We start from the raw sequence: 22,714 nt of genomic DNA, 5'->3' as shown, positions 1-22,714 counted from the left end.
TACAGGCAAATAGCCCACGTTTCCTCCGAAGATGGTGACAATGTGAAAATTGTAAGATGAATGGGGAAGGCTCGAGTGTCCTCACATCTGCGGTGGAAATGTGGGTGAGGATGTCCCTTTTGTGGGGCCCGTGTGCAATTCCATTTCAACATTGCTCACATGGGTTGAGACTAGAACACCTGTGGCCATCGTTGCTGCCTTGAAAGTCACCGTGTCAGAAACAATAAAGGTCACGGTAGACATGGCAATACCCGTCTGCTCTGTGTCAGTGGCTTCCTCTCATTGACAGTGGACAAAATTCATTTCAAGGGGACCTTTTTAGCCAAAAATAAAATCCCCTCTTTTAAAAATGGGAGTTAAATATTGTTGGCATTCTTTCCTTCCTGGAATGCCTCTTGCTATTCTTATTTTTTTCCTCCTTTTCCTTGAGCCTTAGCACCCTTTTCATTCATGAAACTTCTGACCTTGTACGGTTTACAAGTTTATGCAGAAATAAAACCACTGTTGAACTACCACAAAAGAATCTGTATAAATTTTGACACCACCATCTTTCCTGTCAATGATGGAACCTCTGCTGAAATAATCAGGTTTTCATTTCTAGGATGAGACAGAAAGTGAACGTGTTCTGTTTGGCAGGACACTAGATTTATATTGATCTGTGACAGTTGACTTGGAATACAGGATTTTCATTCTATTGTGTTCTCTATTGCTTTTTGCAAAGGCAATGAACTAGGAATATCTGATGAGAAATGACACCCTGGGATGTAGATTCTGAGGAGAAGACAGGCCTCTGAGGAGAAAAAACTGAGGAGAAATACTGTAGAAAGGAGTGTTGAGGAGAATTATCTGAGGAGATATGACATGTTGGGAAGCAGATTCTGACAGGCCTCTGAGGAGAAAATCTGAGGAGAAATACTGCAGTAACGGGTGTTGAGGAGGAATATCTGACGAAAAATGACACCTTGGCAAGCAGATTCTGAGGAGAAGACAGGCTTCTGGGGAGAAAAATCTGAGGAGAAATACAGAGAGAGGTTCATTCCCTCCTGCATGCCGGGAGGGTGGCTGGGGGCCCAGGACCAGCTGGGGCGCGGGCACCCCAGTGTGATCAGGACTCCAGGGGCTCAGGGGACACCAGGGGCCAGGATTTCCTTAATTACACTTTTAGGGTCTTTTCTGCAGTGTTGGAGACACTGACGAGCGAGCATGTCGGGGCAGGAAGCTCGAGAGTCCCGCGCGGGTCTCCTCTCAACACGAGGCAGCAGAACGACGATGATGACACCAAAGAGGTGAACATGCTCCACACAGCCCCGGCCTCCCTGTGGGGAAAGATCTCCACAAACTGAGACCAACACGAGGTTCTCTGGCCCGGCCGGCGCCACCACGGCAGCAGCACGGAGGGAAGAGGGACCCGCGGGGTCACCCCTCAGGGTGCAGCGCCTCTTCCGGGCCGTCTCGGTCCCTGGGGTCAGACCAGGGAAGGTGGGCGGTCCCTGGGCTGTGTGGAGGGTTGCTGGGGGATGCGCGTTGGGGTGCAGGACTGTCTGCTCGAGCCAGGGGATGTGAAGGGCCTGGCCTGGACTCTGGGGTTGCTGCAGATCCGAAGTCCTGGCCCTGGTCCTGCTCACGCTCGCTGTCTGGCGGGTGGTCGGCGGGTGGTGCTCATCTGCCGGCACGTCCACCTGCTGTCCCAGCAGACGCGGTTTCCAGCACGTTCCTCAGACCGGCCTTTTGTCCAGGAGAGACCCCGCCCGCCTGACCCTACCTTTCAGCTGGGCCAGTGGGAGCTCTGCGGCCAGAGGACGTCTGCAAACCCGCACTCCCCACCTGGGGACAAACCCACAGACACCGACAACCAGACTCCCCCGAAGCCTGGGAGCCAGACGCCGCCCCACCGCGGGCAGCAGGGGCCTGTCCCTCTCGGGCTCCCGGGTTCCACCTCTGGGGAGGTCTGGGCTGAGGCAAAGAGACAACTCGGGGGAGAGCCCGACGCTGGACAGAGAAATAAACTGTCTTTGCTCGCAGATGATGCGACCCTGTCCACAGAAAACGCGAAATACTTCCCGGTAACGACAACAACAAATTCACATAAAAACAAATCAACCGCCCAATTAAAAATGCCCCAACTGCCTTCACACACCTCACCCCATGGACACGGGGTCTGGAGCCTGCATGTCACGGCCCTGACGCGGCTTCTCCCCGTCTCCGTGGGCCTGTCGGGGTCTCCGTGTCCCTCCCCACGGCTGCTGCCCACAGGGGCAGCGTCACGCTCGCTTCTCACACGAGGATCCTTCCCGTCTCCCCGCAGGACGCTGAGCCGTGTGGGGCCTGTGGACGTCCCTGCTGGGGCCTGGCCTTGGGGAGAAGCCTCCGTCTCTCCCCTTGAGGTGCTGCTGGGTGGGCTGGGCACACGGTCTCCCTCCTGTGGGTGCGTCACCTCCGCGCGTCTCCCTGGGAGACGTGACCATGAACGGGGTGAGTCTCGTCAGCTGCCTTCTCTGCAGCGGCTGATCTGGGCCGTGATTTCATCTCTATCTGCTGAGATGGAGAATGACCTGGACGGACCGTCCACGTCCATCCCTCCCGTGTCCTGGAGTGAACACCCCTGGGTGCTGTGAAGGCTCCTCGGCGCCTGCTGTTCACTCCACTGCTGAGGCTTTTTCCTCTGTGCTTCTCAGGACGCGGGTCTGCAGTGTCTCTTCTGGGTGTGACGACCTCGTCTGCGCTCAGTGTCAGAACCGTGTTGGCGTCATACATGTACTTGGCGGCACGATCCCTCCCGTGGCTTCTGGAGAGACAGAGATGCCCGGGGATGAGTTGCCCTGGGAGGTTCGGTGGACTTACTGGGAAGACCAGCGGGTTCCGTGGTTTTCTTTTTTTTTTTTTTTTTTTGAGTTTTTTTTAAAGTTTTTTATTGATTCACACACACAAGAACCAGGACACAGGCCAGACGCGCGGAGGTGAGAGGATCCCCCAGAGACCGAGCGGGACCGGGACAGGCAGACGGACGGAAGCCCACGGCTGAGGGGAGCCGTGGGGGGACGGGAGGGTCTGCCGCGCCCTGTGAGCAGCTCCCTGGCCGGGGGTCGGGCTCGGGCTGCAGAGGCTGCGGACGCTGCCCGGCGCTGTGCGGAACCCTCGGGCCGCCAGGGAGGCCTGGAAGTGTTGTTCTGTGCAGCCGACAGAGCGAAGATTTCTCAGGCTTTCCGTCCACAGTGAATTTCCGTTTGAGGCGATTCTGGGCCGACAAGGTCACACTCGTGACTGAGCGGACACGCGGGTGCTCACTGCGCGTGAGGGGGACACGTGTGCGCCCCTGGGCTCTGGGGCAGGTGACCGGATCAGATGCCACAATGTGAGGCTCGCACCCTGCGCACGACCAGGACCCCAGGGCCCAGGGCCCCCACCCCACTCCAGGGCTCCCTCCCTCCCCCTCATGTTACCCCAGCTCTGCAGGCGTGGGTGGGAGTTCATTCCCGGCTCCACCCGACCCTTTGCCGTTCCTGCGTATTCACACATGAGCGAGACCGTCCAGCATTTGTCTTGCTCCTTCTGACTAACCTCACTCAGCCTGACCCTGACCCGCCCCGACCCCCGTGCTGGGAACGGCAGAGGTCACGCCTGTCATGCCGAGCAGCCTGCGTGGGGGGAAGACACCCCATTATCCGGAATGGCTCTCTGACCCTGGGAGGGACACGCAGGTGGTTTCCCTGACGACGATGTAAACGCGGGTCCAATCAGCAAAGGGAGAAAATAGACAAGACCCCGCATTGGCTCCCGCGACCTGTGGTGGACCAGGCTCGGCTGGCCAGAAAAGTAAAACAAATATCATAAATGGGGTTCCGTGCACTGAAAGGCTCCAACACACTGAAAGTATGACCAAAACAACAGGACTCCACAATGAAAAGGATAAAATATTTGCACATAGCGTCTCAAAGGGCTGATCCAAACATACAGAGATCTCTGGGGAGCCCAAGGAGGAGGTGACTCTGTCTGTGCACAGGTGAGACCTCCCCAGGACTGAGACCCTCACCTGTCCCCGGTGACTGTGCAGTTTCTTCACGTGGTCAGGGCCACGTCCCTGTGACCTGCTGCAGGTGAGGTGTGATCCAGGCGCCACGGCACAGCTGAGAGTTTTCAAACCACACCCCACGGAGCAGTTAACCCTGAGGAAACCAGCCCCAACCCAGAGAGGAAGGAGGAGCCTCGCCTGAGAGACCCCACATGTGCTCATCATAACCTAATCACCAAACCCCAGGCCCCTCCAGAGATGCCCCAGCAAGGCCAAAGGAAGCGTCGCCCCATGTCCAGGGGAAGCACCTCTGCCCCCTGACAGTCCCTGACCCCTCCCCTTTCATTACCCGCCCACATCACAGCTGACCATGGGATCCCCACTGCATGCGGCTCTGTCCTTCCTGCTCCCCAGCCCTTCCTGAGTCTCATCCCCCTGGAGGGCAGCCTGAGCCCCCGAGACCTTCCCCATTCTGTCAGCAGCCTGGACCCCTCTGATCCGCCTCCCGCAGCACAGAGTCCTGACCCAGCTCTCTGCACAGCAGCTCCCAGCAGGTCGCAGGCCAGGAGCAACCTCCCCTGGGGGCCAGGATGGGCAGCTCCCCCAGCGATGGGAGACCCCAGGGCAGTGTTCAGAGGCAGAACGGGCACCCCAGTCACTGGGCAAATAGCTTGGGGTGGGGTCAGCACATTCCATGGTGAAGACACTCAGCACCTCCGAGCAGAAGGACGTCCCCTCCCTGGAGTCAGGGCACCTGGACGTATCCAGTCCCGGGCTATATCTCAGGAGAAAGCACCGTCCCATCCTGTGACCTCAGGGCAGCGAGGGGCTGGCTCCATGTTACCCACAGGGAACCAGGGACCTGCCCAGGAAATTAGGGGTGAAGAGGAGCAACAGGTATCCCCATGATAGGGACACAGAACAGCTGCCGATGAAAAGGTCTCGAGGTGAGCACCCCGAGGTCTCCCTGGAGCGGCTGGTCACTGACTCGGTCACTCAGGTGCAGACTCAGGGTCCCCGGGGTCAAGAGCTGTTTCTAGGACCAACCTCAGCGCCTGAAAGTAACGCACAAAACACACCCTCTCTCAGCCGCAGCAGGCGTGATGGTCACGGAATCAAACCACACGTGTGGAGCAACGTCCCGCAGTCAGGGATGGAAGGTGAAGATTGTGACCCCGGGATGCTCCCCCGGGGGATGATTTAATGCTCAGACAATGACACCCACAGCTTCTCCTCTGGGGTGGAGACAGACACACTCCAGAGCCCCGTGGACAGGCCAGGGCCGGGTCAGCACACCCTGAGGGATGAGGCTGGAGCCTGACCCTGCCCCGCTCAGCCTCTGCACAGCTCCGGGAGGAGGACCCCAGGGGCTGAGGACAGAGCAGGCCACGAGGACCAGGGACAGAGACAAGCCCAGGGCAGACCCAGGAACTGCAGTGGACTGAGGCTATCAGAGTAAACACAGCACGATGGGCCACAAACTGAATTTTGAAAAACAGGTGACGGGACACCTGGATTTGCATCTGCAGAAAACTTCATCCTGGCAGACCCACAATTCTCCCTCATGAAATAAAAATGCATCATAGACATAAACGTAAAATGTAAAAGATGTAAACGCAGAGAGGTGACGAGGACGACACATTCTTCCTTGAGCCGGACATGCCCGCGACGTGGGGCCACCAAAAAGCACAGTTCAAGGAAAAATCGTTTCGTAGAGTCTTTAAATGAAAACTGTGAATTCCATAAAAGCAAATGTCATAAAAATAAGGACACAAGCAGCATCAGCTGAGCAGGACGTGCTGCAAAATTGAATTCTCAATAATCATCACTGCTCTGAAAACTCAAGAAGCAGAAAGACATCACCTGATCACACACACGCCAAACCCTCAACCCTCTCCCCCCACAGACACGCGGGGTCTGGAGCCTGCACGTCACGGCCCTGACGCGGCTTCTCCCCGTCTCCGTGGGCCTGTCGGGGTCTCCGTGTCCCTCCCCACGTCTGCTGCCCACAGGGGCAGCGTCCCTCTCGCTTCTCACACGAGGATCCTTCCCGTCTCCCCGCAGGACGCTGAGCCGTGTGGGGCCCGCGGACGTCCCTGCCGGGGCCTGGCCTTGGGGAGAAGCCTCCGTCTCTCCCCTTGAGGTGCTGCTGTGTGGGCTGGGCACACGGTCTCCCTCCTGGGGGGTGTGTTACTGTTATAGGCAACCCCGCTCTAAAACGGGTGCCTGACTGGGGGTCCTCACTGGGCTTAAAGGGGCGCACCCTGAGGGCACACATCAAAGTTCACACAGGTTTATTGACAAGGGAAGGGATGAGGGAACGTGTAACTCGGGGAGACAAGAGGGAGGTAAGTTCTTTCATGCATCCCACCCGCCCCGCCAAGCCGGAATCCCAAGGGACCCGCTGAGACCCAACCTGCCTGGCCGAGAGCAGGAGCCAAGTGCCCCGGACCCCACCCACGTGGCCGGGTTCATTTACAAACAGAGAAAACGGCTGCTTCACTCCGCCCTCAGGTCCGCTCAGCTTCCCTTTGGGGATCCTGGAGCTGGGGGGTCCCACTGTCTTGACGGAGTAGGGGCGGCATCCGCAAAGCCCGCGTGGATTCGCTCAGACATCCTTTGCCCCTAACCACCCCCTTCCACTTCTGCCATTTCCGTGGAGATGAAGAGCAAATGTGCGATGCTGGGGTGCGGCCTCCGAAGGAAAGTTTTCTCAGGGTCCCCACTGGAAAGCAAACCCGTCTCTGCAGGTGTTGTTCATCGTGGAAGGCAAAAGTCTCCATTCCTGGAAAACAGTTTATCAGTCAAGACAAAAAAAATTAAAAATCCGGAGGCATTAGCCGAAACAAAACAGCAAAGACAGCAAATCACAGGGAAAAATCCCTTAAAAGTGGCTCAACTTAGGCAAAAACAAGTTCTCTCCACCTTGATCCCAAACCGTTCAACAGCACAGCAAGTTTGCAAACGAGATCTGCTGGTGAACCATTTCACCTGTTTTTTGCATAAAATCCCAGGGCAGAGTGACGAAGCAGCAGTTTCCGTGGCTTCGTGGGACACTCCATGCAGGAGCAGAGCGAACTCTTGACACTCCTGACACAGGCCACATGGGCTCGAGGACAAAGGGGTCTCCTCAGACTCCACCTGGGCTTGCTCTTCTCGAGGGCACCAGGGCTTTCCGTTGGCCGGGCTGCCCGTCCTGCCCGTGGAGGCGGCTTTCTCACCGCCCCTGCATGTCTCTAGACACTACGAACAAAGCCACAGGCTCTCCGCCTCTCGGCTCCGCTGTCTCAGCTTCCTGGAAGACGCCACGCCAAGCCACACAACGAAACTCATGTCCAATTTTTTTTTATTAAAGCAGATGAAATCCCTATGCAGGTTATGCAAAAGCAGACTCTGAGGTGAGTCATAAAGATCACTACCACTATTTCCACGCTGTGTTGGCATCAGGGGAGAGAAAACGCAAACACAAGTTAGCTTTGCTCGGAAAAAAACTGCAACCTTGCTGCAGATCCCGGTCACCGCAACAAGAAAACTTTGTGGATTCAGAACAAAACACACACACAAAAAAAAAAACTTACCAGGATTATGTCCAGCAAAAGTCAGTGAAAAAATGAGGTGAATCTCCAGGTCTAGTCAGTCCTTTGTAGGAAATTTTCACTCTCAACCGTTCCAGCCACAGGAATCTGTTGAGGCCTCTTGCCCCTGTTTTCTCCAGAAACAATCTCTGCAGCTATCAGGCCACTGAAGGCCGCGGTATTCCAAGGGGACGATCCCCACTGACAATTCACCTGCGTGTCAGGGCTGAGAGGTTTTACGCACGTGTTGGGAAGCCAGCGCGGACATTTCCGGTCGTGTCCAAGTGTCCCCCTTTTCCCAAGGGACGACGCCTCCCGTCTAGTTTCCCTGCACTGGGGAAGCCGAGTAGGACACATTCACGCACTGCCTGTCCCGGGAGCAGAGGGAGCGACTCTGGGGAGAGTCTCAGGAGCTCGCTGAGGTTCCCAACATTTCCTTCCCTCACGCCAATGACAGGCCACCCCATTTTTTCTTAAATTAGATTTCTGGGAAGCTTTGTCACAAAGACCAGAAAACAGCAGAATCATCAATGTTCAGTCTCTGTGACGGCAGCGGCTTCGTCCAGAAGCACCATGTTGACAACGAAAACAGAACCTTTCATCTCACTTCATTTTCACGTCTCCGGGCACCATGTAGGCCAATTTGTCAGCCACTGGAGGCCAAGACAGGGACACCGGGACATACAGACACGCAGCATCCAGACACCAAGAGCCCTTCGGTCACCACGGGTCACGCGTGGGGCTGACACAGCTGCAGCTTCACTCCAGGCCGAAATGCAGCTTAAAGGAAAGACCAGAGCCAGGATGGAAAGCCTTTCTGCGAACAGTCCTGCCGGCGTGTGCGACTCCAGGCGTCGCTTCCCGCGTCCTGCGCTGAGGGGAAGGTGGGTCAGAGCGGGTCCGTCACCTCAGCGTCCTTCAGAAAAGGGAATTCCTGGGCCTCCGGCAACAGCAGCCAGAAGTCAGTGACACTCAGTTTTGGTCTTTTTCTCAGATAAATATCTCACGTCCTCAGTGGGCCCACAAGACCAGTGGGATCTCGTCTCTGGGTCGGTTCCTTCTGGGCTTACTTGGATCTAGGGGAGCCCCTGGCCTACCCCTGTTCACCTGAACCTTCTCTGTGGCATCATCTGTCTCCCGTCCTCTGTCCTGGGCTCCTGGTTCCTCCTATTGGGTCCGTCTTCCCTCCTGACTCGGTCTGAGCCTCTGCTCTGGGCTACCGCGCGTCTCCTGTCCTCGCTCCTTGTCCCGGGTCCCTGTCCCCCGTTCACCTCTGTCGTGACCCCTGCGGGGACCGTCACGTCCTGGCGTCCTCTGTCTTCTGTCCTGTCTTCTGTCCTCCTGTGTCTGCTGCTCGCCTGTGATCTGGGACAGCTGCACTTCCAAGGTCCCTCTTCCCTGCAGGAAGCCACGGGTTCTCCCCAGGGGTTCACTTCTCCCGGGTTCACGTCTGGGTTCATGTCTCGGTCCCTTACTCTTTCCCTGAACCCCTCTCCTGGGCTCCCTGTGTATGGAAACTGTAGCAGGTTCCGGTCTCCTGTCCTCTCTGTTATCATAAACCCGGATGCCAGGTCCACGCCCTGGAACAGACTCATCTGTGACGCCGTCCACCTTGGCGGTTTCTCCTCGTGTCGGGGCCCTGTGTGTGATGAACGCCACAGTGATCAGACGAGCATTTCTGGGGCACCTGGGTGGTGTCCGTGTGGCAGGGACACGTCTGGATGATTCCCTCAAGGACGCTGATGGATCCTCAGGAGCTTCCTGTTCGAGTTGTAATATTTTGTTAATTTTTTTTGTTTGGGGATTCCTTGCTGCATCCACCCAATAAACATATTTCACGCAGCTCTAACATCACCATCCCCCATTGCTGGGGTCCCACTCGGGATCTGCCCCAGGGACAACCATCTCAGGCCCCGGGGAGTCTCCGTCCTGGTGGTGGAGACCGTCAGCCTCCGCCCTGGCTTTCCTGAAAACCACTCTCTGCTCATCGAGAGTCAGCAGAGTTTGCCGCATGGCCGGTGCCTCTGCCCATGTAGGGCGGCGGGAGAGGAAGACAGAGGCAAACAGTGTGCCGTCCTGTGAGGAGCCTGCCGGCACGAGGGGACAGAGCGGCTCCCATTCAGGGGTCCGCGTGCTGAAGGGACGCTGCAACCCCACAGGGCGCCCGTGTCCATTCAAGCCCCCCATCGGCATCTGGCAAAGAGTAACCTGTCCTGCCTCAGGGCAAGTTTGCATCTGAGAATCTGCTCAGGCTACAGGTCAAGCCTTCACAGACGGGCCTTTCACACCAGCCCAGCCCCGGCCCGGCCACCCCAGCACGTCCATGGGGCCCTCCTCCCCACTCACACCATCCCCTCTGCTCCTCGGTGCCACAGTCAGAGGGCAGAGCTGACGGTCGCTGGGCTTTGCCTGACCCTGTTCTGTAGGACCTTCACCCACAGGTCAGTGAGACTGTCCAGCCTTTGTCCCTCTCGACAGACCTGGTCCCTGAGCATCGCCCCACCTCATAGCTGGGCACTGCGCTAAGGCATCCATGCGGCTCATTTGCCTGATCCACTCCTGCCCTTGGGCACGTGGGTGTTTGTCCTGGCTAAGCGTGTGCACGGGCTGCCAGCGAAATAGAACAAGTGAATTTACCAAACAACCAGCCATGGGCTTCCGTGATATATTGTAGACTGGTCTCCAGTGGCAGGAGAAGAAAAATAAATGAAAACAAAAGGGGTTCCAGTCAATGAATAAGCTTCCATACAATTAAACACACTATCAGGACAATAAAAGTCTCCCTCCTGAATAGGATAAAATACTTGCAGGTAACACATCTGACAAAGGACTGACAAATATAAGAAACTCACTCAGGAAGACCCCACAGGGAACGTGTGGGCACCAGCACCTGGGCCTGCATCACAGCAAGTAACAGGTGCTCAGTGTCACCAGCTCTGGCCCTAATAAGGGACCTGCTCATCGTGTGTCATGACCCCACGTCCCAGGACCCTCCCCGGCTCCTCTGCCCAGACCCAGCCAGAGCTGCTATATAGCAGGACACATGCAAATAGGGCGTCCCCTGCTGCTGAAAACCAGCCCGGGCAGGGGGCGGCCGCTCCGTCCCCATCCGGCCTCCGCACAGGAGCCCAGCCCGCACCCAGGGTCCCCTCGGGTCAGCACGGACGCGGACACTCGCCATGGAGCGTGGGCTGACCTGGCTGCTGCTCGTGGCTCTTCTAGGGGGTGATTCCTGGGGGCAGGATCCCTGAGGAGGGGGCAGGAGGGGGAAGCAGTGGGCGAGAGCCATGTCCTGACGGGCTGTGTCTGTGTTTGCAGGTGTCCAGGGTGAGGCGCAGCTGGTGGAGTCCGGGGGAGACTTGGTGCCGCCTGGGGGGTCCCTCAGGCTCTCCTGTGCAGCCTCCGGATTCACCTTCAGTAGTTATGCCATGAGCTGGGTCGGCCAGGCTCCAGGGAAGGGGCTTGAGTGGGTTGGAATAATTGATACTGGTGGCAGCACAAGCTACGCAGACTCCGTGAGGGGCCGATTCACCGTCTCCAGAGACAACACCAAGAACTCGCTGTATCTGCAAATGAGCAGCCTGAGGCCCGAGGACACGCCGTGTATTACTGTGCGGGAGACACAGTGAGGGGAGCGGGTGTGAGCCCAGACACAAACCCTGCAGGACGGGAGACGTGGCTGGGGGTCCACTGGGGCGTGTCAGGGCCCCAGGGGCCCAGGGACACCGGGAGGCCCAGGAGGCTCAGAGCTCAGAGCACAGCCCGGGAGCAGGTGCAGGGTGGGGGGCAGTGGCTTCCTGTCTGGGGCTCCCTCTGCAAGATCCCAGCTCCCCAGGGCACCATAGTTCCCCTATGAGAGTCTCCTGAACCCCACATTCCTGGGGACCCCCAGGAGGACGTGACTGTGCACAGGTGAGTCCTCCCCAGGGATGAGACCCTCACCTGTCCAGGTGTCTGTTACTTGCTATTACTGGGGGGACCCGGGGAGGGGCAGGTGTGGCCCAGACACAGACCTTGAAGGACAGGAGGGGGCGGCACCCAGGCCCACCACGAGGGGGCGCTCCAAGCTCACAGCCCTGGACTCAGCTCATGGCTGTGGGAGGCCGGACCCGACTCCTTGAGTGAAGGGCCCTGGTCAGCACTGGGGGTCCCAGGTCTCCTGGCCTGACCTCTGGTGTCTGTGACGGGGGCACCCGCCACGAGAGCTCTCGGGTGGACCCTTCTCTGCAGAGTCTCCCGGGTTCCCAGGACTGTTGCTGCTCAGTGTCTTGTGTGTTTCTCGCTGAACCTCTCGAAACTTTGCTCTTGTCACTGAATCGCGACCCACCAGAACCTCCGCAGCCAGGGCAGGACGGAGCTTTGCCAATTTCCAATTGCACTTTCAAAACTCTGCTGAAATCTGAGTTGAGGCAACGGAACAACCAGAGGAGAGAGACACAGACGGGGCCTGGAAATAACACTCACTCTCATCCCGCGGACACGAGCGTCTCCACAGAAAAGGCCAGAAGATCCCAACACGCCTCACGGTCTTAACACGCTCCTCGAGCAAGGGCAGTTCACGAGGGGATGACTCAAGGGCAGGTCCCTGTCTTTACACACTCGGTGATGAGCTGACATCCTGATCCACAGAAGACCCCACAGAGCACCTGTGAGCACCAGCACCTGGGCCTGCGTCATAGCAAGAAACAGGAGCTCAGTGTCACCAGCTTTGGCCCCTAATATGGGACCTGCTCATCGTGTGTCATGACCCCATGTCCCAGGACCCTCCCCGGCTCCTCTGCCCAGACCCAGCCAGAGCTGCTATATAGCAGGACACATGCAAATAGGGCGTCCCCTGCTGCTGAAAACCAGCCCGGCCCGCCCTGCAGCCCGCACAGGAGCCCAGCCCGCACCCAGGGTCCCCTCGGGTCAGCACGGACGCGGACACTCGCCATGGAGCGTGGGCTGAGCTGGCTGCTGCTCGTGGCTCTTCTAGGGGGTGATTCCTGGGGGCAGGATCCCTGAGGAGGGGCAGGAGGGAGAAGCAGTGGGCAAGAGCCATGTCCTGACGGGCTGTGTCTGTGTTTGCAGGTGTCCAGGGTGAGGCGCAGCTGGTGGAGTCTGGGGGAGACTTGGTGCCGCCTGGGGGGACCCTCAGACTCTCCTGTGCAGCCTCCGGATTCACCTTCAGCAACTCCTGGATGAGCTGGGTCCGCCAGGCTCCAGGGAAGGGGCTTGAGTGGGTTGCACGAATTAATTCTAGTAGTGGCAGCACATACTACGCAGACTCCGTGAAGGGCCGATTCACCATCTGCAGAGACAACGCCAAGAACTCGCTGTATCTGCAAATGAGCAGCCTAAGGCCCGAGGACACAGGCGTGTATTTCTGTGCGGGAGACCCAGTGAGGGGAGCAGGTGTGAGCCCAGACACAAACCCTGCAGGACTGGACGCGGGGCTGGGGGTCCACTGGTGCGTGTCAGGACCCCAGGGGCCCAGGGACACCGGGAGGCCCAAGAGGCTCAGAGCTCAGAGCGCAGCCCGGGAGCAGGTGCAGGGGTGGGGGGCAGGGGCTTCCTGTCTGGGGCTCCCTCTGCAAGACCCCAGCTCCCCAGGACACCATTGCTCTCCTCTGAGAGTCTCCTGCTCCCCACATTCCTGGGGAGTCCCAAGGAGGAGGTGACTGAGCTCAGGTGAGACCTCCCCAGTGTCTAGTCCCTCACCTGTCCAGGTTTTTATTTTGTTTCTTACCAACAAGCCCCTAGAGGCTCAGGAGCAGTAAAAACTGGGTGTATTGACACGAGGCAATTGGGGAGCGGGAAGGGCTCCTCAGCCCATGGAGGATGCTGACCCTCCCCAGTGTCCTGCCTCCTGTCAGGTCCTGGGGCTGCGGGGGCTCCTGCGTCCCCTCTGCACACTGGGCTCAGGGTCCTGAGGGTCACCTGACAATGTGCTGTTTGGGTCGAGACTCGGCAGGAAGGTGCTGTGGGCAGGTGAGGGTGTTGGAGGGGGACGGTCCCCCTGGGATAGATCCTTCCTCCTCCCCGAACCCCAGGGTGGCCGGTGCTTCCCAGGGGCTTATGGCCCCTCCCCGCTCACACCCCACAGCTCCTGCTCTTGAACCCCAAACTCTCCTGTCCCTTTTAGGGCTGGGATCCCCCAGGGTTCCCTGTGCTGGGGTCTCAGGTCCACCCCAGGGCCTCTGCACAGGGCAGGGCTGGACACGCCCCTGGAGGAGACACACGTGACCGGGACACGCCAGGATGGTCAGCAGGCGCAGAGGACACGTTGTGAGCCGAGCTGTGTCCTGACTCCAGCCATGGGAGCCTGACGTGGGAAGATCCGTCCACGAACCTGCGGAGCCGAGTGCGGGTGAATGAATCGTGTCCGTAGAGAGACACGCGTGACGACACACGTGACGAGAAAGAGGAAGGAGGAAAAGCCTCGGCTAGAAAACCGTGACACGCGTCTTTACACACTCGGTGATGAGCTGACATCCTGATCCACAGAAGACCCCACAGAGCATGTGTGGGCACCAGCACCTGGGCCTGCGTCCCAGCAAGTAACAGGGGCTCCGGGTCACCAGCTCTGGCCCCTAATAAGGGACCTGCTCATCGCGTGTCATGACCCCACGTCCCAGGACCCTCCCCGGCTCCTCTGCCCAGACCCAGCCAGAGCTGCTATATAGCAGGACACATGCAAATAGGGCGTCCCCTGCTGCTGAAAACCAGCCCGGGCAGGGGGCGGCCGCTCCGTCCCCATCCGGCCTCCTCCCTGTAGCCCCTGGACCCCTGCATCAGCCCACCCCGCCCAGCTCCATGTTTGCCCCAAAGGCAGGGCCCGGAGCCCCAGCCCCGCCCCCAGCTGAGCGGAGGCCGCCCGCCCCCGCCACGCCCCTGACTGTTACCTAAGGCCCGTGGCCCCCCCAGGGCAGGGCCTGTGTCACTAGGGGCCCCGGCAGGAGGGGCTGAGCGGGCTCAGGGCTGGCTTTGCACCCTCTCTCCAGTCTCACCAGCGCATGGCTCCGAGCAGGACCACGGGCCAGGCCGGCCTCAGGGCCGCCCGCCTGCTGCTGGCGCTCTGTGGGCTCTGGGCGGGGCTGGCCCCGGGCCAGGCCTCCCCCGGCCGCCCCTCGTGGCGCTACGTGTCCTCCGAGGTGGTGATTCCCAGGAAGGAGCTGGGCCGTGGCAAGGGCGTCCGCGCGCCGGGCTGGCTCTCCTACAGCCTGCGCTTCGGGGGCCACAGGCACGTGATCCACGTGCGGCGCAAGAGGCTGGTGTGGCCCCGACACCTGCTGCTCATGACCCAGGACGATCAGGGGGCCTTGCAGGCGGACTACCCCTTCTTCCCCTTGGACTGCTACTACCTGGGCTACCTGGAGGACGTCCCTCTCTCCATGGTCACCGTGGACACCTGCTACGGGGGTCTGCAGGGGATCATGAAGCTGGATGACCTTGCCTACGAAGTCAAGCCCCTCCGGGGCTCCCCCACCTTTGAACACGTCGTGTCTCAGCTCGTGGCAGACGCCAACGCCACGGGGCCCACATACCGGCTGGGGGAGGAGCAGGTTGTGGACCCCCAGCTCGCCCGAGCAAACGTCCTTGTGGGCCCCCGGATATCCAGTAAGATTTTTGCGTCTCATGCGGCACGTGTAAAAGGCCTGCTCTTGAGCTCCAGGTCAATGTACGATGTCAAGGACAATGTGTCTGAGACCGCCCAGTTCCTGCTGCAGCTGGGCAGCCTGATGGACACGCTGCTGCAGGGCCTGGACGTCAGGTACCACATCAGCAGCCTCATCATATACAACAGGGGGGACCCCGCGAGCCTGAAGCCCTACCACCACTTCTCCAGCCCGTTCGCGCAGTACTACATGAGCACGCTGAAGCCCAGCCTGAACACCCACTCGGCCCTGATCCTCAGCAAGGACGGGCCCCACGAGCTGCAGTACAGTGTGAGGCTCTCCGGCATGTGCGGCATCAACGCCACGCTCATGCTGGGCTACATGAACAGACACGTCTTACTGCTGTCCATCATTGCCACTAGCCAGGTGGCGCGAAGCATCGGGGTCCAATATGATAAGACAGTGGGCTGCGTCTGCCAGCGGCGGACCACCTGCATCATGAGCCTGTACCCGGTGCTGACGGACGCCTTCAGCAACTGCTCCTTCAAGTACATGGGGCACATCTACTCAACCATCCTAAGCAGCTGCCTGTACTCAGCCACGGACACTGTGTACTACAACAAGAGCCTGACCCACGAGCGCTGCGGGAACAGTATTTTGGAGTCGCCCGAGCAGTGCGACTGCGGCTCCTTCAAGCAGTGCTACAGCGACCCCTGCTGCCTGACCAGCTGCAAGTTCACGCCCCGCAGCGTCTGCGACACCGGCCTCTGCTGCACCAAATGCAAGTTCTCCCCGGCCGGCACGCTCTGCAGACCCGCCGTCAACATCTGCGACCTTCCGGAGTACTGCCGGGGCGACACCGTGGACTGCCCCCTGAACGTCCACATGCAGGACGGAACCCCGTGCACCGAGGAGGGCTACTGCTACCGTGGAAACTGCACGGACCGCACCATGCACTGCAGGGAGATCTTTGGGGAGCACGCCCACGACGCCCCTGATGCCTGCTACGAGATCAACACCAGGGGTAACCGCTTTGGACACTGCTGGAGAAGGCCTAAATTGAATAAATTTGTGGCATGCGAGCCCAGCGACATGAAGTGCGGACGGCTGCAGTGTGCCAACGTGACACATCTCCCCCAGCTGCAGGAGCACGTCGGATTCCACCAGTCTTTGCTGGCAGGGTCCTGGTGCTTTGGGGTGGATGAGCACCGAGGCACGGAAACCACGGACGTCGGCCACGTGAGAAATGGCACCCCTTGTGGCCTTGACTTGTTCTGTCTTAGAAACGAATGCAGCGGGCACATCACCGACATAGGCTACGACTGTCTTCCCGCGAAGTGCGGCCTCCGAGGGGTCTGCAACAGCAACAGGAACTGCCACTGCCACGTGGGCTGGGACCCTCCCCAGTGCCTGAAGCCTGGCGCGGGCGGGAGTGTGGACAGTGGCCCCCCGCCCAGAATGTACCGCTCAGTCAAACAGAGCGAGATGCCCCTGGTCATCCTGAGAATAGTCTTTGCGCGCATTTACATCCTCATAGCTGCGCTGCTGTTCGGCGTGGCCACAAACGTGCGGACGATCGTGACCACCAAAGTCAAAGAAGTCACGGTGGATGAAGAGAAAGCCAGAATGGATGAAGTGACCACGGATGCAGAGGAGAAGTCACTGGACGAAGTTTCCGTGGATGCAGAGGAGATGTCACTGGATGAAGTTTCCGTGGATGCACAGGAGAAGGCCCTGGATGAAAGGACAATGATTAAAGAGGAATCCAAAACAGGTGAAGATAAATTAGACACTCCCTCAATCGAAACCAGGGAGGCACAGAATGAGGGTCTATGAACCAGCCCGAGCCGGCGTGGGCCACGGGAGCCCGGGCCTGCAAGGCTGAGATCCGACGGGAGGGGTCTTTGCTGCAGTCACACCAAGCCTCTGAAACGTCATGGAACAAATGAAATAAACCTTGAAACTGCACGTTGGTGTCCCCTGGGGTTCATTTTGTCGTCCGTCTCCAGCAGCCCCACCTGAGTCCAAGTGAGTCCAGGGCCAGTTAGGCTTAAGCAGGCAGCCGCAGGGACAGCGCAGGCAGGGGCTTCGGGAGAGTTAAACAGGCTTCTAAGCAAAGACAATGAATTCTAAGACGTGCTCACCAAAATGCACTCCAGCCAGGAGGTCAAAAGTCCGGGAAGACTAAACAGAGACAGTAAAACTTGGGAGGGAGGGAAGGGAAACCCCAAGAGGAGAGCTGGGGAGATGCGCCCATCTGCCAGAGGAGGACCCCCTGGGAGGCCCAGCCAGTCCCACAGTGGGAGGATGAGATTCCAGAATAGAGGAGACAGGTTCAAATGCCCTGAGGCCCAGGCCCACGGCGAGCCCAGCGTGCTTGGAGTCCTTGCTTTCTTCAAATAAACTTTTCTTTACATTCTTTTTATTTTATTTATTTTTTACATCATTTTTCATTTTTGCACCATGTATGCATTTTCATCTTGGTTATATGCCCCACACAATTCCCACCCGTTATTTTGACCCTAATCCTTCCTCTCCCCCCACCCCGTCCCCGTAGTGTGTCTCTGGTTTACAGTTGCTTCTTGATTTTGATTTTTACATTATTATAATTAGTCTTTTTCCTGGTGCTTTATTTTTTTTTTCTTTTTATAGAGGCGTGTTTTATTTATTTATTTATTTGTCCGTTTGTTTTGTTTATACAAGCACTGGGTACAGTCAGAAGCGCGGGAGGGTGAGAGAATTCACCAGAGCCAGAGCGGGGAGCAGAGCAGGCAGAAGGACCGAAGGACACTGCTGAGGGGAACAGCGGGCGGCAGGAGAGGTCTGCGCGCCATGTGGGACCCTCCTCCGGTGGCCGGGGAGCAGCCGGGAATCGAACCGGCGCTGCAGAGGCTGCGGGCAGCTTCGCAACCCAGCGCTCAACCGCTGTGCCACCGGGGAGGCCCTTTCCTGGTGCTTTATTTGGGTTTTCTAGATTCCTGCCATGAGTGAGACCATCCGGTATTTTTCTTTTTCTCTCTGGCTTATTTCGCTGAGCATGATCCCTTCCAGCGCCATCCATGTTGCTGCAAATTGCATGTGTTTATCTTTTTTGATTGCTGAGTAATATTCCATGGTGTATATGTACCACATCCTCTTGATCCAGTCATCTATTTTTGGGCATTTGGGCTGTTTCCAAAGCTTAGCTATTGTAAACAGTGCTGCTGTAAACATAGGGGTGCAGGTGTTCTTTGGAACTGATGTTTCTTTGTCCTTTGGGTAAATACCTAGGAGTGGAATTGCTGGATCGCATGGAAGCTCTATGTTTAGTAGGTCCAGAAATCTCCACACAGCTCTCCATCGTGGTTGGACCAGTTTGCACTCCCACCAGCAGTGCAGGAGAGTTCCTTTTTCTCCACACCCTCGCCAAAATTTGTTGTTGCTAGTTTTTTTTAATATGTGCCATTCTCACTGGTGTGAGATGGTATCTCATGGTAGTTTTGATTTGCATTTCCCTGATGACAAGTGATGCTGAACATTTTTTCATATGCCTGTTGGCCATTTGCATTTCCTCTTTGGAGAAGTGTCTTTTTAGCTGTTCTGCCCATTTTTTGACTGGATTATTTACTTTGTTTTTGCTGAGTCTCTTTAGCTCTTTAGACCCCTCCCGTCGGATCTCAGCCTTGCAGGCCCGGGCTCCCGTGGCCCACACCGGCTCAGGCTGGTTCGTAGACTTTTGTGATCAGTCATTTATATTAGTGTTGTGTGCAAAAATTTTCTCCCATTCGGTGGGGTATCTCTTTGTTTTCCTTACTGTCTCTTTTGCTGTACAGAAGCTCTTTAATTTGATGTAGAAGAAATCAAGAAATATTATTATTATTATTATTTTTAAAGATTTATTTATTTATTTATACAAGCACAGGGTATAGTCAGAAGCGTGGGAGGGTGACAGAATTCACCAGAGCCAGAGCGGGGAGCAGAGCAGGCGGAAGGACCCAAGTACACTGCTGAGGGGAGTAGCGGGTGGCAAAAGAGGTCTGTGCGCCATGTGGGACCGTCGCCGGTGGCCAGGGATCGAACCGGCACCACAGAGGCTGCAGGCAACTTCACAGCCCAGCGCTCAACCGCTGCACCACCAGGGTAGGCCCCTTTTTATTATTGAAACAAAAAAAATCAAATACTTTGGAATAAATTTAACAAAAGAGGTAAAGGACCTATACAAAGAAAACTATAAAACACTATTAAAAGAAATAGAAGAAGACACAAAGAAATGGAAAGACATCCCCTGCTCATGGATTGAATTAACATTATCAAAATGGCCGTCCTACCAAAAGCAATTTACAGATTCACGCTACTCCAACAAAAATTTCAATGACACTCTTCAAAGAAATAGAACAAATACTGATGAAATTCATATGGAGCCACCAAAACCCCAAATAGCCAAAGCTCTCCTGAAAAAAAAAGAGAAGGGAATGGAGGCATCACACGCCCAGATTTCAAACTATACTACAAAGCCATAATAATCAAAACTGCATGGGGGCCTCCCCGGTGGCACAGCAGTTGCGCGCTGGGTTGCGAAGCTGCCAGCAGCTTCTGCAGTGCCAGTTCGATCCCCGGCTGCTCCCCGGCCACCAGAGGAGGGTCCCACATGGCACGAAGACCTCTCCTGCCGCCCGCTGTTCCCCTCAGCAGTGTCCTTCGGTCCTTCTGCCTGCTCTGCGCCCCGCTCTGGCTCTGGTGAATTCTCTCACCCTCCCGCGCTTCTGACTGTACCCAGTGCTTGTATAAATAAATAAATAAACAAACAAACAAATAAATAAATAAATCTTTAAAAAAAAAAAACCTGCATGGTATTGGAACAAGAGCAGACAAACGGACCAATGGAACCAAATAGAAAATCCAGAAATAAACCCACAGATTTATGGTCAACTAATCTTTGACAAAGGAGCAAAGACTATGCATTGGAGCAAAGAAAGTTTGTTCAATAAATGGTGCTGGGAAAACTGGGTCGGTACATGCAAAAGAATGAAGCTTGACCACTACCTCACACCATGCACAAAAATCAACTCAAAATGGATTAAAGAACTAGACATAAGACCTGAGACCATAAAATACATAGAAGGAAATACAGGCGAAACACTACGTGATTTGCACATCAAAGACATCTTTACAGACGCATCACCCAAAGCAGTGATAGTGAAGGCAAAGATCAACAGCTGGGACTACATCAGATTAAAGAGCTTCTTTCCTTTCTTAAATGAAGTTTGTCTCTCTCTGCTTACTTATCTAAAATGTCTGCAAATTCCTTTTTACGGCTTCCTGAGACACCAGCCTGTGGTGGTCTCGTGGCTGGGGCTCAGTGCCGCCGCTGCAGCCTGGGATCGTTCCTGTCCGGGAGACTAGGCCTGAGAAATTACAGCATCACAAGCCGCGGGCTGGGAGCCGAGACCTGACTCCCAGCAGGGTCTGGACCTGAGTGTCTGGTCCCAGAAGTAATGGACGTTACCACCAGCTCCAAGTCAGTTCTGGTTCTTCTAAAATATGTAAAATATGTTCTGGTTCTTCCAAAAGTTGAGCAAGCACCCTTGCTGATTGCCTTGGAATCAGATGTTAATGATGGTTACCTGCAAATCTTTTGCTATTTACAGAGGTTAGTTACTAAAGTTTGCATCCAGAATGATTCGCAGCAGAGGGCTGGTGGGGTCCGGGAATACAGGCAAAACCATGGAGCCCACAGAACGACTGGACTCAGGGAAATTGCCAACACGAGACTGAGACTCGCTCCACACGACTAAACACACCGAGAACGACTAACACAAACCTCACGATCTTTGGAAATGCTAGTTCTGGATGCTCTGCATTTATTTCGAGAAAGCGCCCCTCTGAGCTGTGTCACGGTGCCCATGGGACGGAGCAGGTCCCGAGAGCAAAACCAGAACCTGTGCTTGTCTCCGCCTCCCGCCCCACGGTGCGAACTTTCGACAGTCTTTGTTTTCCTCAGGGCAACATGTCTACGTGCAGGAGTCAATACGGCCCTCCTTTTCCTCTTCCACAGAGGAGTGTTGGGAGACTGAGATCATGGTCGAAGGTTGCATTTGAACAACCACATTGCTCTACCAGGGAACAGACCTCAGCTGCTGCAGGGAGGAGACAGCCTGACTCCTTGCTTTGAGGGCTCCAGGTCTTCTAGGGAAAGTCAAGGAAGGTCACCCTTGGCAAACCCAGAGACCCCAGGGCATTTTGGGACTGTGAGGAAGGCCTTACCCACAGACGCAGGCTTCGCAGGCCAGGTCCGATGGGCAGACCTGGATCTGGTCCCCACCTGAGGAGCTCACTGTGAAGAGCTCGACTGAGACTCTTTGTCAACTCCAGGAAAGCGGGTTTTAATGAAAAGTAGACTTGTATTTCGTGCCCGTGGGCAGACCAGAATCGGGCCACCGCGACTGAAACCAGGCTTAACCTGCAAACCAGCTTGACGGTAATTATCGGGCAGAGCTGGGGGAGGGTGAGGAGAAGTCACGACTCAGGAGGATCTTGCTGGACGTCGGTTTCCGGTCCTCTTCACTTGTTGGGATGTCTTTGTTTCTTCCCCGCAAATCGCACCGGATCCCTAACTTGGCAGCGTCTGGTGGTGTGTTCCAATGTGGCCCTTCTTGTCGCTCCCCCGACCTTCTGATCTCGAGTCACTGAGCACTAAAACTGTCCTCTCGTAAAACCCGAGACCTCTGTCGCCTTCGGAGACACCGGCCGGGTGGCTGAGGAGCGCGGCCGGCGGCGCGTGAGCCGGTCTCGGGCCTCAGGCCCATGAGCGTGGGCGCTGACACCCCGCCCCGAGCGAGCCGAGCCCGTCTGCTGAGCCGGCGGACCAGGCTGGGGTCGTCCGGGTTGCAGACGTTCCCCACGGACACGACGCAACACAAGGTCCCCACCGTCCCCCCCGGGAGGGCCGTCGCTCCCAGCACTTGCTGGAACGGGCAGCAAAAGGTGCTCCCGTCCCGGATGGACGACAACGACCCAGCCCGGAGGAGGCAGCTACAAGAGGGGAGACCTTGGCCCAAGTCTCCTTGACGGGGAGGGTAAAGTCCCTGGGGGGCAGGGCAGGTGGGGGAGTCAGCCTGACTCAGGGAACCCGGCTAGTTCTCTTCTGGCACTTTGCCTCACCCTCACCAAGAGCCTCCAATAAAGCCTTTCCTGTCCACCTAGCAGTCTGGTGAATTCCTTCTCCTAGAGGGTGTCCAGCCCCGGGCATTTTGGGCGGGGTGCGGTGTTGAGGGGGAGGGTTATTTCTGTTAAAATATCCTCCTGCCCAAAGACATCGTGCATGCACTGCAATCTCTTCAACGCCGGCAGCTTTTTCACAGGTACGGAAAGGACCGTCCTGCACGTTGTCCCAAAGGCCCCGAAGAGTCCAAGGAGTTGTGAGAAAGAACAAGCTCGTTTCCTGTTTTCAAACCATCTACCAAGCTAGAGCCACGCAACCAGGCGGTGCCGGCACAAGCCTAGACACATAAACCAGTGGAACAGAAGAGAGCGCCCAGCCACAAACCCTCCCC

General features: G+C 56.9%; 1 protein-coding gene across 1 annotated transcript; it reads left to right on the top strand.

Moving 5' to 3' along the window:
• Window positions 1-1,517: 1,517 nt before the first annotated feature.
• LOC311175483 (disintegrin and metalloproteinase domain-containing protein 21-like) lies at window positions 1,518-21,969 on the top strand (the record flags this gene model as incomplete). Its single annotated transcript, XM_084240351.1, has 3 exons — window positions 1,518-2,063; window positions 14,568-16,956; window positions 21,902-21,969. The coding sequence occupies 3 exons, from the start codon at window positions 1,518-1,520 to the stop codon at window positions 21,967-21,969; spliced, it is 3,003 nt and encodes a 1,000-aa protein (XP_084096477.1).
• Window positions 21,970-22,714: the final 745 nt, after the last annotated feature.

The sequence above is a fragment of the Talpa europaea genome (genome assembly GCF_964194135.1).
Source record: "Talpa europaea genome assembly, chromosome: 8".
NCBI classification, from domain to species: domain Eukaryota; kingdom Metazoa; phylum Chordata; class Mammalia; order Eulipotyphla; family Talpidae; genus Talpa; species Talpa europaea.
This window is presented reverse-complemented; position numbering and strand designations above follow the sequence as displayed.